General features: G+C 38.5%; 1 protein-coding gene across 1 annotated transcript in view; it reads right to left on the bottom strand.

Moving 5' to 3' along the window:
- Nucleotides 1-16,542, bottom strand: part of adam19a (ADAM metallopeptidase domain 19a) — a 281,413-nt gene that overhangs the window by 236,171 nt on the left and 28,700 nt on the right. Inside the window, exon 2 of the mRNA XM_033983382.2 lies at nucleotides 2,268-2,344. Coding sequence (XP_033839273.1) covers nucleotides 2,268-2,344 — 77 coding nt within the window. The remainder of the gene's footprint in view (nucleotides 1-2,267; nucleotides 2,345-16,542) is intronic.

Consider the following 16,542-nt stretch of genomic DNA (forward strand, 5'->3'; position numbering starts at 1 on the left):
TGCCATATTTATCTGCCATGCGTAGATGGCCGGTCCGTGAAGATAAAACCTACATTATTCCGGTCCGTGGTGCAAAAAAGGTTGGGGACCCCTGCCTTAGAGTGTGCACTGTCACTGTGCATGGGTTATAAAGCAGTGAGAGGATGTTTCATTTCATTAAAATTTCCAAACTTCTGAAAGTATGTTCATAAAGTGTAAATCTAGGAAACACTGGTGTGGTATTAAAGTCAGTATCAAGTATAAAATTGTATCGAAATTGTGTTTAAAATGTTTAAACAGCCCGTGTCCTCATGCTGTGAGGGTGCTGAACAGTGTTCCCCTCCTCTCGCCCTCATGGACCATAACCACATCCACTAATACAAAAACATTGAACTGGACTTTGCATTGTTGCATAATGACACAAAATACTGCACAAATATGACTGTATGCCCCTGTGATGAACTTTACTGTTGATGCCCTTTATGCTGCTGCTAAGACTGTTTCTGTTTATTACACATGTGCTGCATTGAATGTCATTATTGTGCTAATGTTTACATTGGGGTTATTTATGGGGTTATTGGATGGGCATCCTTTACACTTGACATCAAAACTATGCAGTATTTGATGCTCTAAACCTAATTCCATTGTTTTCTGTGACAAAGACAATAAAATCTTGAATCTTGAATCTATCAGTTTGATTCAATGTACAGTACTTTTACACACTGATATGGAAACTGGTTTGTATTCACTGCAACACAGCAAGCATGGCTTAATGGTTCTTCTTCTCTATTAAAATGTCTGCTTTGAGCCTTTCTACTTTAATCATTTTATCACAAACAAATTCCAATTTAACTGTGCACATATCGCTCTCAGAGACATTATACATTTTACATGTTAATGCAAGGCCGTTGTATCCCGGAGGGGGGTGTTTTGACACGACTGGCCCCCTGCTGCGCATTACCATGGGCATGTAGAATGAGGTGCTCGGGGAGTCGACACGCGTATATGAGGTCTGAATGTGCAGCTCCTCCTGATGTTATCACAGGGACAGTGTAACCTCTACATCCTTGAACCCTGTTTCACTGTGTCCCATAGGATCACTCACCCACTAATATCTCTGTATCTCCATCAGGCGTAATGCCATAACAAGCAGGTCACATGACAGCACTCTGTGCCTATTAGCACAAATATGGCCACTATAACAACAAATATGCTTCAAATATGTCTGCTGTCATATTAAAATACCAACCACTTCACAAAGGGCCACATTCCTTTAGTCACATGCACATTTTTAACTAGATAATTACATTGACCAAGTTTACAGAAATAAAACTATTAAAAGGTGTAAAAAAAAAAAAAAAAAAGGAAAATAAAACAGCTTTTCAATAAACTATTTCAGAGAGATGATTTTATGGCTTGTGATTACACCCAGGTTTATTTCAAACGAAGGAAGCTACCACATCAAAATATCATTATTATTTGTCATTAAAAATAAATTCCAAAACATCAAGTAAAATTATAAGTTACGTCACACAATCATATTTCATTCTGTCTTTGATAAATGGGTTGTTTTTAATTGAAATGCTTTAATGATTATATATGCATTTAAAAAAAGACTTACTATCTATGGCCGATAGTAGTTCAAAAGGCTGAACCTGGTTGAATTACTGGTACCTACCTGGCCAAGAGTTTATCATCACTGTATCCTTGAGCAAGACATTACTCACACATAGCTTTAAACTCTAGTCACTTTAAGGGGAGAGCATCTGGTCTGATTAATCTGCTGTATTGACTCTGTAAGGGTGTTTCTAGTGTAAAATACATGTTGATTCCAGTTGCCTGAGACCTATTTTCTATAACAAGAAGTGTCAGGGGTCAAAAAACAAGTGTAAGAAATATAAAAATAACCAAGGATACAAAACTTCTGGTACAAAAACCCAATGCACATTACCATATGGTCAACTACCCGCTCGACATGTCCGGGACTTGTTCAACATTAGCTTGTGCCGCTAGCAAATCTTGAAACTCCATGTGCTGACCTTGTGACCTCTCCAAATATATTTCCTGTTCAAATGAGACACCTCTGACATAGTACTTTCAGATTAGCATTACCCTTCAGTCCTGCTCCGGGACACCTCTGCAGCACTGCCCTGAGTCTAGACACGAGTACCACGGAAATGAATTAATATGCCCTTATTATCCCATCACTCCACTTTCAGTTCTCCCAATTAATTCCACTCTCACAAGGAGGTTATTGAGCGTGGCGGCGGCAGACGGAGAACACTTACTGATTGCGTTCCACTTGTAGTACCATCCGGAGGTGGTCAGATGAGAGGACAATCTCTCCCGCGGCCGGGTGCTCCTCCTGTGAAGGTAACACAGATAAGGTAAAGTCGCTCAGGCAGAAAAAGTCACTCCCAACAGGAACAAAAGAACAGCAGTATAGTCTATAGTTAGGTTTTATGGGTATCTAGCCAAGGTCATTTGCCTTCTCAATGTCAGTGTACAATGAAATGTAGTGTGAATTAATTTGCTCATGATATTAGAATTCATACTCAGGATGAACCTTGTGTGCAAGTGTGCGATTTAGTGAAAAATTTCAAAGTGAACACAGTGCCCAGCCCAAGCTCTCGTACATAAAGTATTTTGATTACTACTTATTATTCCTGTTAGTGGTGCACAAACTCAAAATAAAAGGAAATTTGCTCTGACATATTGGTTCCCCTGAAGGAAAGCAAAACATTCCTCAGTTCAATTGAAAAGCGATCAAACCCAAATGCATTTTTACATTTTGTGTGTGTAGACCGTATACTCGGGCTAACAAAATAGAAAGAAAATAATATTTGTGTTGAATTAATAGGCCTAGTGTTTATTTTAAATATTCTAAAGCACTGTTGAAATTTGTTATTATAAAGTGTGAAAACCTATAATTGATTTTGGAAGTCAATGTTATACCATGGTTAAATCAAAAGAAGACTATTTCTGGCTCAGGTGTTACAAACATCGGTTGCTCAGAAACCAGAATGCCAAAGGGTCAATTAGGAGTTCACAGACGCAGCAGTAAAAGTCAGGTCAAATCTGTCAGGAAAAAGTAAGGCTAATGAAGAGTTAGCAACACACAAGTCAAAAAGGTGACGACAACAATGCTGAAAGCTAATTAGGATATGTCTTGACAATGGCACATTCAAATGCTATTTATTTGTGAATGTGCAAAATTGTATAATGGGCAAGTTTTAAGAAGAAAGCCAGAGGCACATGAAGATCTAATTGAAAAGAAACCTGACAATTTTGAAAGTAAGATTTACATTATTTAATTATTTTACATTATTTAAGTCAGCAATTTTACATGGAGTGCTAATAAGCCATTGCCCGGCAGGTATTTCTTATCAGCAGATCACAAACATACCCTCAGAGATGTGCTGTGCAGCAGTGAAAGCGAGACCAGTATTATACTAAATGTATCAGAGGTCAATGTGGATATTAGTAAAGAAAGAAAAAAAAAAAAGATAATATCTCAACAGTCTTTATAGTTTAATTAATTGGAGACATACTGGATGCAACTTGCTAGGGTTTGTCTGTCCCTTTCTCAGCTTTTGTTTTTCCTATTCCCCTCTCTGCTTTATTCTTGGGGGGGATAAAACAGTGATCAGGTACAGACTGTGTCCCATATTTAACAGTTCATTTGTAGCTCAAACTTTGTACAGAGGGCCGTTGTTCATCTTGCTTCCACAGCTGCCTCTGTCTGAGGCACACAGCCTCAAAACCCACATGCCATGCACAAACTGTCCTCTGCTGGGGCTTCTTTAGGAGTGGCTGGAGGTGGTGGACCCGTTCTTTGCTTTATCGAGGGCTGTGTAGAGCCATCAGAATTGTCAGCTCTGCTTTGATTATTCAGTGCACACATGCGTCTGTGCGTTTGTGCTGCCTGGAACTGGGGAGCCGCACACAGACAAACGGAGAGACATAAATGTGGAAATTATCCAATACCATATAGCATGCACCGTGTGGTCAAGCAGTGCTGACAGCTCGCATATCTTATGAAAAGAAGAGAGTTTTGTGCTCACATTTGACATTTGCATGACTCCTAGACCAGCTTTTTGGACAAATTGCACCCTGGTTATAACATCTACAAAATATCACAGTTAAATATTGTTACATATTGCCTCTTTAAGCATATTTGTGCTGTTCAACTATTGACCACAATGCTTGGTTTAATGTATTGAGCAGCCTAGGGTAAAGGAACGGTAAATAAAGATTTAAATACTTCTTGTCCATGTATTTGCTCTGGCTGTTCTGCTGATCTATTAACTCCTACACAGCGCACTCCCCAAGGCGCTGAAACATTCAGGTACAATCAATGTTCGCATTGATTCCAGCGCTGCTCTGCACCGATTTGAAATGATGCGGACGATGATCCAAAGAGTAAAAGATGGAATAGTTCACACTCTGGAACTGTTGACTGTGTATCTCCAGTTGAAGTGTGCAAAGGTTTTCTCATGTCAAAAAACTGCAGCAGCGAGATACTGATACTGCAAACTAACCTGCAACAGCTCGGAGAAATCATTACATTTGTCACAAGACAAGAACAGACAGAGAGAAGGGTGTACCACCGTTTGGGAGAGTGATGCAAAAAGACACTCCACATCTGTAACGCTTAAACACTCGTCTTAAAGCGCTGTTAGATTTACAGGATTTGAGAACATGCCCGATCTTCATTATAATGAATATGCTCACAGTATATACATGGCATAGTAAGATTACATTTATTGCATTTAACTATAGTAAGGTGCTTTTGCTGGTCAATTTGTGTGATTTTGGGCCCAAAAAGTTGAAGCAAAAAGGTACAAATTCTGCCCCAAAGGCTTTACTGGACAGGGTAGCTACAACCCCAAGTGGGGAGAGAGTGGGTATAGACATTAAGCAAACAGTCATAAATGGAAGGCAAACCCAGGATGTGGTTCTGGGGACAACAACCACATACTGCCTTAAACCACTACACAATCAGCAAACACTGCTGACTGGCTTGATTTTGGCTTGAGCTGAGGTAATTCGTCATACAATAAATATTCACTTGTTGGTCTAACTTCAACAGTATAGTATAAAGAAATAACTCCGACTCATTAATGCACTATTGGTTCTTTCAGTGACCTTTGACATTAAACATCTGCAGAATGTAGACTAGGGGTTTGTTGCCTCTTTTCACCCAGAGACTATCTATAAAAACAACATGCTGGTTCTTGTTAGACACTTCTTCTGCGTGTTCATTAAAATGGTTGCTAAGTTTTCAGGCATTCTTTTCAAAACATGATTGCTTTTTGAGAAGGCCAAATATTGTAAGAATTTTAATAGGTAACCAAACTGTTGTCTCCTGCATTGACCTTAAGATTGTACAATGTGTATAAATAAGTATGTCCATGTTCAACTATGAAGAATTCAGCACTTAATACATATTTTTGTAAATGAAACTACAGTGTGGTTATAGCACAGATTAAATTTGATATTCATTTGATTTGTTATTGCGGGAGGCAGCACTCCAGCTTGGAACTTTTTTTTTTCCAAAGACAGAAATGGATTTTATATTCATAGAACTACTTTTCAAGGTGTTTGCAGATTCATGCTTTTGTTTGGCACTGAATCAGAGCTTTCTCCTTGGGTTAGTATTTAAAGCTGTAACAGAAAACCTTCAATCTCCAATCATTCCACAACTTATTTTTAACAAATAGAAATTATGTTATTATGATAGTGTGTGTTTTTGTTCAAAGGAGCATAATAACAGTAGCTGAACTAAAACACATTCCTTAAAAGCTGTGACATTAAATGTCACTGGATGCATTCAAACCATTCATCGCATGTATCTACAACTGCCTGCAGGGAAGAATTCTAATATCCACACGACTGACTGTCTTAAGCGCTGAAGGCTAACGCAGCTAAAGGTCAAATGTGCAAATGAGAGCTTCAGAGGCAGCGCTCCCAGACCGTGTTCTTGTTCAGATCAAACCAACTCAGAATCCAGTCCCCCACAAGAACACATCAGAGCTGAGCAGTTCGGCTGATCTTAGATAGTGTTAGTACCTATAAAATAATGATAACCTAGTTTTTTACACCGGCATGTAAATGAATGAGATATGAATCAGAGGTGGACACACCAGCAGATGCATGGGTGAATATGCAAATGGCATCCAAAGAGATTGACTGTCGACAGTAATAATCCCAAAATTGATGTCCTGCTTTCTTCAAAATATCGAAAGAATTCATTTTATCAAGTCTAGTCAATGTAGTCCCCCATTCGTCTAGGAAAGGTTCATGATAGAAAAGGTTTGACAGGTAGTCACAAATGTTTTAGAAAATTGAGATATTTCGGCTGCCATCCAGAAGTCATTGTCATTCAGTACTGACATTCCCATGTACTTAAAATGGTCAACACGTTATGACAGAAACTGCATTATACCAAGGATAAAAGGCAATGTGGTGTGTTCCATCTATTGCAAATTGCAATGAAGAAAAATTCAGGGACATTACACTGGGGAAACAAAATAGCTACTTCACAAAATTCTAGCTCCTCAGATTGATAATGGCTTCCGGACGGCAGCTAAAATGTCTCAATTTCAAAAAGATTGTGCTGATGACTACCTGTGAAACCTTTTCTACCAAGGACTGCAAAAAACTTTATTTTGGATACAAAAAATTGCACTATGCATGCATAAGAAAATCAGTTTCTCCACAACATCAGTCTATTAAAACGAGATTACAGAATCAAAGTATAACTGACACAGAAAGCTGTACTTCAAATCATATTGTGTAGTACATTTTCTTTAAAATCTGTTCTGTTTCTGTTTACATCTGGGAGGTGAGGCTTACACCTGCAGAGGAGTTGCTGATCTCCACATTAGATGGCGCTCCACTCTGTGCCGTAGCAACGCAGAGACTAAAACACTGCTCTCATTATGGGATCAAAGCTTGTCTAATCTGCATGCTAAGAATATGACGAGAGAACCCTCACCATCCCTCATTTCCACACAGGGCAATGAGCACAAAGATACAAAAACACACTCTAGGACTTTGATGTGGCTCAATGACAGTTATGTGTTCAACACGCTACAAGGAAACGGTCGCAAACTGCAATTTAGCCCCACAATGGCACAGGAAGATGTGGGCTCATTGTGTTTTATTATAACCAGGGTCTGAATTTTAGAAAAACATAATTTGGTCCCTACCCAAGCACAAAGATGATCAAACATGTTGGGGGGAAAAAAAGCATTAGCTGTCTCCGGAGCACTCTTTGGAAGAAAATTCTAATTGGACCTCATTACAGGCAGCAATATTTGAGCATTAGCTCAGTGGGTCCAAGTTGATGCAAGAAGTTCCACTGAGATTGAGTTTGTTCTTCTGCAGCTTTTAAATATGTTTACAGTATTTTTACTCTACAAATTAGCATGCGCAATATCATTAAAGGGGTTTCTTCTGAGCAATTCCCATGAACATTTGGAAAAGAGGAAAAACATGTTCTCAAAGCTCTGTACTTTAACTTGGAAATATCAGATAAAAATTTGCTATATAGGTGCCTAAATGTTTTCAAACTATTTCATACATTCCACTTGAATATTTTTGCCAAGATTCTAAGAAAATGCACAATTTAATTGTATTACTAATTTAAACATACAGGTTCTGCTAAATAAGAATTAAAAAATGGACAGTGCCTGAATGACGATTGTCAAATTATTACACTCAATCAGGCCGTAATTTCTAATTTTGATAACATTTGTAGATTTTAACATTTTTCTAGACAAAGGCTTTATTGGACATGACAATTATAGCGTAAAATTATGGGAGAGAGGATAAAGACATTCAGCAAATGGCTAAGGCTAGGAAACGAACCCATATCCTCAAGGTGGTAACAACCACATATGCGCAATGCCTTAAGCCATCACTAGTAGGTACAATTTTAAAGGAATATTAAATTTAAAAAATGACACAAAGCACTAAGAGATTTTACCTAAAAGAAAAGTTTCTGAGGCCAAAAGTAAACACAAATATCTTCTAAAGGTGATTGGCTGACTGGAGTATTCACTCCCTCAGTGTCCAGAGCATTTTTCTTATCAGAGTCAAAGTAGGCCATGAAATTGTTAAAGGAGCTACTGTCGTTTCCGGTGCAATTTCCTGGCGATCAGTCAAGCAGCGTGGATAAGGGCCCGGGAAAGGTGTGAGTGGATGAGGCTTCAGTGGAACAGGCAATCATGTCTAAGAGAGCCAAGGGGTCTTTGGAGAACTGGGTGAAAGGGGGCAGGGGGGCAGGGAGCGTCTGGAGATCAGGTCCTTCTGACGTCTGAACAAAGAGGTGACCTGGATAACAGCCTCTGCATCACAGCAAAATGCATATAGATGGTGCATTATTCAATGTGATATCAAACTAAAATATAGCTTCCCTTCAACAGCAAGAAGTGAAGGGACAGTGCAAACTGTTTCTAGTGAAAATCTACAAAAGCGATATGGATGGATTTTTACTGCAGGTTGAAAGTAAATTGGACATTATGCCGGTTTTGTTTCATTTTGGTTTTCTGCCCATCATCATTCTGCAACAATCAGGTTTTCGTCCCAACTCTACTACAGCAGTATAACAATCATCCCCTCAGCCTCTCCATCTCCTCATTTTTTATAACAAACCCATCATACTTTTTTTTTCAATGCATTGCCTTGATATTTCCTTCTTAGTCTGTCAGAAAGAAAAAAAATGGTTTGTATGAATTTCCGTTTCAGGTCAGTAATGGGTCACTGCATGTTTGGACCCAAGAATTGTCTAAACTATTGAAAAAAAATATAGTCCAGAAACTTTTCACAGTGACAGTTGATTTATAATGGTGTATCACACAGCAGCGAGTTTGAGGCACCCCACACTCTGAAACTTAATTGTTGTACTCAGACACAACAAGTTTTTTTTGTTTTTGTTTTTTTACAATATAAAGACACGTACAATAAAAAAGACATTCAGAAGCAAGTTTGAATGTCAAGAAAGGAAGAATATGTTTTTGCCCAATGATTTTATTGTTTGTGAGAGACTAATTTAATGGTAAAATCGTGAATGATCAATAAACTGACCAGGTAAAAATCTTGATACATTTTTTGTCATATTGCCCAGCCCTGATTTACCCCAGACTTCCTAGACTTTAGACAGCTGATACATTTCATTGCTTCTTCAATTAACTAAGACTGTTGAACAAATGTACCAATCGATCACATCTCACCCACTGACAGTTGCTATGGTAATAAGCTAATTAATGTTAATAAGTTTCCCATATAGTCGCATATCATCAACATCTAATACTATGCCCAGAGTGAGACTTGCTTTGGGTTACAATTCCCCTGAAAAGCTCAAACACCATCCAAAAGGCATGCCTCATTATGCATAGCTCACTCCAGTCCATCCCGAGTGTCTTGATATTGGGTCTGTAATGGTACCTCACACTGAGACAGTCATGCCATCCAGGCTGATCGCATGCATCAGTTCTGCCACAGTTTGCCCCAAGACAACTAATGGTCCGTTTAATTGCTGCCGAACCTTTGGATGAAAGAAATGGAGAAATACATTGTCATTGTCATTGCGCAGCTGGATGTTCATCTAAGACAATAAAGACGGTGTTGGTTTACTTCAAAGATGGACAAACGTTTATTAGAATTCTAGAAAATATTTATTTGAAACTATGTCTAATGAAATGCTCTCATAAGCTTTGGGGATTGGATATTCATGTAGCAAACTGTTTATTTCCTTTATTCTGAATTAGATAGCAAAGGAAATCAAGAAATCATGAAGAAAAAGAAGAATGGAAGGGTCATGGACATGTCGTTGCAAACAGTGCCAGCATTACTTAGTAACGCTGAAGAAACATGTACAACGCATTTCATCAAAAGACATAAATAGGTCCAATGATCAAGGTTGGCCTTACAAACTATTAAACTGGCTCAAGTTTGCTAAGTAAACTTTAGAAATAACACAATTGGACTGAAACATGGTTCAACAATTTTAGTGCAATAAACAGAAATTGAATTCTTTGCAAATGTGTTACCTGCATTTCTGAAAATGTACTGTCCACAGAAAATTTGATAAAATTCAAAACTGAAATTTTTGAGGGGTGCAAAGAGGTTATATTAACCATTTCTTTAACATATATCCTAATTACAGAGAAAACACAACCAGTTTTGAAAAAGGGGTACAATGTTTCAAGATCAGATATTGCAAAATAAAACATGCAAGCAAACAGTGGTATGGAGCTTTACTATGATAGCTCCTTCCACATTTCTTGGAATGCTGTTATCTCAACCTTGTTATTCAAATGCATTCAGAAAAGAGCATCAAGTTTACAATGCAGCCGAGAACCACAACAGACAATGGCGTCAACAATAAAAAGAAATGCCAGGAGACTATCAAATCTAAACACTGGAGGAGGATCAAACATGTAGCAATAAACAGAACAATTCAATCAAAGAAAAACACTATTAAGAATAACAGCAAAAAAGATAAAATGTGCAGATTTACAATGGTCTAAGAATTGTTGGTGCAAACTAAATACCAGCCTTAATAAACAGGATTGACATTTGCATTTCAAATATTTGTATAGTCATACAATTGAGAACAACAGTCCATCAGTCAACTCTAGTGGAGCTTTCCCAGTGGATGTTTCAGTCTGTCTGTTTCTCAGCATGGTATAGTTCATTGGGTAAAATCACAGCGTGTAACCTCTTTATGAAGATGAAAATTGTTATTTAAGTTCACAAACAAAACAAAACAAAACAGCTATCTGGGGGAAGTGAATTTTTAAACTGAGTTTGGATATAAGCGCTGTTGTTTTCTCAAATTATTATTGTTTATCAAATCATTATGAAATGAAGCGATTATAAGCACAACTATAGGCTGGATAGGCTGTTGAATTTGGTTTGAATGTGAGGGCAGATTCATCCGCAATAAAAGAATGTATAGTAGTAGTGTGGTCTGCCTACGTCTGCCAGGAAGTTCAGTGTAAGGTCATGAATCCAGTTACTTAAATGCTCCTACAAATAACAACAGCCATACACTGTGGTGCAGGCTGCACAGCAATAGCTATGAACTTTCATTTGAGACAAGGTCGCTTATGCTGCAGACTATCTATTTCCATGACACTTCAGTATATTAAACCAAAAGTAACTACTGCACTAGCATTGTATTAAAAACTCATTTCCAGTTTGCGACTGATTAGTTGAGTATTAAAGCATATTTCTGACTGGGTGCCCACCTGACTTTGCACTGGTCTTACACTCACTGTATTCCTTTTCTTAAAGCTCATTTATCAGCCCTCACTGGAGCTGGCTGTGTTTTGGGGAGTGGACGTGGGTGGCTGGTTGAATGCTGATGTGACGAATGGAGCTGTGGTTTGTAACTCGTGCTGTTTTATCTCGCCTCTGTTTGCCTCTTTAATATTCACCTGCGAGCCAGCGCCGTAAACAGTGTCTCTGCCACTGCTGCACTCAGATAAAAAGGCTGTTAGGAGAAATAAGTGTCAGCGATGGGCTCAGCAGCTTTGTGCATTCACAATAATATAAATATGAGTATGCTGCGTTGTAATCCATCTCACCTGCAGGGCCAATAGTGCACAGTGTGGTCTGAAAAGTACACTCAAACACTTAGCTGGAGTTGTTTTAGAATGACTTAATAGTATTAGGAGGGCAGTTTATTGTGAGGAATTGGAAAAGAGTATCCTGTATCTTCCAATATGACATACAGTCAGGTTTTGTAATAGGGGCAACTTGCAAATATAAAGTTTTTTTCTACATTTAATAGAGGCAATTTTTCCTTAGGAAGTTTTAAGAAAGCTTGTGTTCAAAGCAATATTTATACAAACTACTCTTGTGGCTTTTTAGCAAACTACAGTAAGGGCAATATTTTATACACAAATCTATGTAAAAATAGGCACTTTTCCCCACCCAATCTCTTTGATGGACAGCTGCTGTGGAATGCTCCAGTGCAGTGGCCTGCTTAGCTGTTTAGCACATGAGCAAATGCTTGATAAATGAGGTCCTAAGTGTACGCTGTAATAAAAACAAAATTGGGATGGGGTTGTAAGAATATTGTGGATATTTCTTTGGCATTTCATCATCCCTTGCTTCAATGGTTAAAGTTTTGTTTGAATTTGATATGGTTGTAATCGTTGCAATTGATATTTGATTCTTTTAAAAAATCCAATCCATCCAGTCTTCTGACCATTTTACATTTCTCCATTTTACTGACCAAACATGTCGAAGCAAATATTGAAAACTTGCCTTTTCCTTCTCTGATACCTGATGGAAAGTAGCTGGGAAGCAGATGGACATGGCAGCTGGCATACAAAGTTTTTTCTGAGTACTATTGTTAAAGCAAAAATTGTCAAAATTAAAACAGAGCTGAATGTTGGAAGTAAATTAAATACTTGAGGTCTTAATTTCATTTCTCATCTACTGCTTATTTTGGTTTGCTGGTAAGTTCAAGGTCTAACTGGTGCTGATTGGCAAATTTAACTTTTAATTGGCAATGGAATGAACCAATGGAAGGAATCGGGTTTACCCTAAGAAAACCTATAAAAAAATGTACTCTCCACATTGTATCGCCAACTAATTACTCTGCCACCCTACCCCATCAAGTAATATAGACATCAAGATTCCTACTCCTTTTTCCCTAAGGACAATCAAACAATGTCCGGTCAACTAAATATATTACCTCATTTGCATAATCTATTCATATTTCCCTGGGCCAAAATGCCCTCCGCAGAAATGACGCGTCCTATTTTAATGAATCAATGACTCTGACTGAGGAAGGACACGTCTGGGGCAGTCTGTCTCTCTATTAACCCAAAACACTATTAAACGTGTCACCTTATTAAAGCTATTATTCCCATTGGGCTAAATATTTGTGCACTGCTCTTGCTTAAAACTCACCTAATTGGCACAGAAGTGAAAAAAATTGAATTCTGGGAGCTCTATATTCAGAAGCAAATTCAAGAGGTAAAATTGACAAAATACATGACCAACCAGTCACAGACCAATGTCAAATCCTTCATCCTCACAAAGTTATAATGTTGCATAAATCATTGTCTACACATTTTAATACAATGGTGGCTGACGGCCACAAGAGATAATTGTTTGTTAGTCAGCTTGTCAAGATAGTAAAGACAGTACAAATACTTCAACTTGCATTTCCTTTTGACACCTATTATGTTGCATCGATTATAGCACTATCCAGATGTGCATGTCTGATTAGGAGAAAATTAATGGCTGATACTGTATGTACTGAGGTTCTGATTCAAACTTCCCTTTGCATCCAGACTAATGAGAAATGAGGCTGACATCTCCTGTCCCGCCTGCTCTCCTCCATCAGTCCACAGGTGAGCCATCCACTCTCTCTGTTCCAAATGAGTGTCCAGGAGAAGGTTTGGTGTCTGTGCATTTGGGGGTGGATGTAGCGGGAGAGGTAATGAGCGCTGGCGTGGTGAAGCGTCCCTTATCAGCAAGTGGCAGACTCCCCTCTCATGCGCTGACTGCGTGCTAGAGAGAGGTCACACTGTACCGTGGCCAAATGGATGGAGCACACTAGGCCTTTAGCCCTAATTGTGCCTGACGTCCAACAGGCAGCAGCTACAGCGTCCATCCTGACAGAGCTCACACATGGGCACGCTTAAATGGTCCCATAAAAATTCAAGTGGTCATGGCTTAATACAGTCCGAAACCATTAAAAGGGAATTAGCATCCGTCATGTCATTTCTGGCATGAAATCACTGACAGTAAAGACGAGTAGAAGGAGAGGGGAAGGCGCTGTGGAGACCGCCTCATTGGCTGCGATTCAAACATCTTCAATAAAAAGCTATTTTTTTACAGATACAATTTGAGACACGGGCACATTTGGGTAGAGTTTACCAGTCCAACTAACTGGTATATTTACTATACTTTACAAATAGTTGTAGCCTAGGACAGTACAGCTAATGTGAATGGCACTGATGTGGTAGCTGCAAGCTAATAAGGCCAACACAAGTCTCAATTTAAGTATGGGACCACAACCATTTCAGGCCATTTAAACTATCAATCAATCAATCAATCAATCAAAGACTAGATGATATCTTCAAGAAACAGATTCTCATGAGAAAAATAAAGGACCAAACTGATACACTAAACCCAACCAAGATAACCAAGCCTTGGGACAGAACAGACGTTTGGTGGCCACAGGTTCAACCTTTAATAAAGAATGGATCCATTCAATCAAAATCCAACAGCATCACTTCAGTGAGTGACCTTTGGGCAGCAAATTGCATCAATTTGAAGTAAAGGTCGATCCTTATCTCATTCTTTTTTTTTTCTTTTTTCTAGAAACAACATTACAGCAAATAAATCTCAATAAACATTGCAAATGCAAGGTTCCTCTTACATTCCACATTACATAATATAGGCTATACACTATAATATCATTTACTGTGGAACCTGGCCTGCACAGCATTGTAGTTGCCCTTATGATGAATATTCAGTATCGTTGTATCTTTTCTGCTTTATGTCAGTCACTTAGACAGAGGAAAGTAGGTGGGCTTTATAATTTCCCATAATAATAGCCGCAATGCATTTGTAAAGTGCCACAAGATGCAAATATAAATGCAGGTACGGACAATTAAAAAATATATTTTTTTTTGTAGGTTGCCAACACAAATACAGTAGAAGAGACAGTAATAGTATATCAATTCAACAGGAATTGTCACACAAGTAAAAAAAAAAAGAAAAGAAAAGAAAACATTTAAGAAATTTTGAATGGTTGAATGCACGTGTTGCTCTTAATTATATATTTCCAGATCCAGGATAAATCCAGGCTGTGAGGGCACAAGGAGTCCAGCAACTAAGGCTCTTTGGCAGTGTTTACTATGGTATGCAGTCATTTATACACCAAAATGTAGTTTGAGTAGTCTCCAATATACTGTTTTTTGTAAAAGTTTTGTATTAGATATAGTTTTTGGAGTTCCAATTTCTACGACAACCTCATAAACAGCAATAAATGCTTGTGTTCTGAAGCAAAAGTTTGCCAATTTCAAAACTACACTTGTATTATCAAAACAAGAATTCTGCTCAAGGATAAATGGGGCAATGCAAAATTATTCATATTTTTGTTGCCTGCTTTGATACCACAATGTTATTCACTTGACAAGATTACAAGAATAAGTTTTTGTAAGATTTGTAGGATGTGCATGAATTCAGAAATGTGCTGCTGTCTCGAACACCGAGCCCAACATTAATAAGTCCTCATTCTAGTTTCTTGAGGCGGGGGACCGCAGTATGTTACGCTTTTATTACTTCATGGTTGTTTTGTATAGATTTTGCTACAACAACTGAAAAAACTGGGTCAGGCCTTTAATATTCATGTTAATAGTAAATCTTATTCCACTACGACAGCAGGTAGAGCAATATAAAAAAGTTACAACCTCAATTTCGCCACCCACACAAAAAGAATGGGAAAGAACATGATGTATAGCAATCTAGAGTGGCTTCAAAGGGGAATTCTTATATTAGTTTGTCATAATGTTGTTTTCCTCCACGGCTGGATGTCATTTTGAGACACAAGTGGCGTACCAGGGAAAACAGAGTGCAGAAAAAGTGTCTGAGGTGAGACACAGGAAAAATCTGTACAGGAAAGTCACAAAGTAAATAGTGATGTTTACCGTTACAACAGAAAATTATTTGGTTCTTAAAGAGGACATATAGTGCATTTTACTGGTTTAGAAGTATTTAATATTTTGTGAAACTGGTATAATGACTTCCTGTTCACAACTAAAGACCTGGTACTCTGTTGATGGCCCTGCCTCTCCACAGTGTCATGTCACTGCAGTAAGCAGATGGTAAACACCACTTATTTGTAAAAAAAACAAAAAAAAACAAAAAACATTTTAAGCTTATGTGCATGACCATGTGTTTAAATTTTTCAAAGGATCACAAGTAAGTAGAACCATGAGTGGGTATAGGTGCATACGTAAATTTGCTGAACACTAATGCCAAGTGCAAGACAAATACTATAATTTTAAATATCCCAAGTAGCATGTAAAAGGAATCAGATGAAACGGTCATATGAATGAATGGATGTGGGTAGAGGGACATGGAAATCCAGGCTGGGAGCACAAAAGCAGTGCAGAACATGAGGGAGTGTGCGGGCCATCCTAATGAGAGCCACATTTAGGTCAGCGTTCGGCTTTACCCCCCTGTCTCCCCTGCCTCTCTCTGTTCTCCCCTCCCCCAGTACCCCACGAGGACCATCAAAAACTGGGCTCTGGGCTCTGGATGTGAAATTACAGTCATTCAACATGAGGTAAAGGCAAAAAGTAGCATTTTGAGGGCATGCTGAATGTCGCCTTGAATGAGTATTTGAGGCGTTTGCTAAAGGTGCTGCACTATGTGAGCGATGGGGTCAAAATGACTATTATCACTGCTCACAAAAGACACTTGTAAACACCTTCCAATGGCTTGTGGCGCAGGACTATAAAAGAGCCAAACCTCTCCACCGCACACTCACATCCGAACAAAGTGACTAGTTTCAGAGCG

Source organism: Periophthalmus magnuspinnatus, chromosome 18 (genome assembly GCF_009829125.3).
Source record: "Periophthalmus magnuspinnatus isolate fPerMag1 chromosome 18, fPerMag1.2.pri, whole genome shotgun sequence".
Classification (NCBI taxonomy): Eukaryota; Metazoa; Chordata; class Actinopteri; order Gobiiformes; family Gobiidae; genus Periophthalmus; species Periophthalmus magnuspinnatus.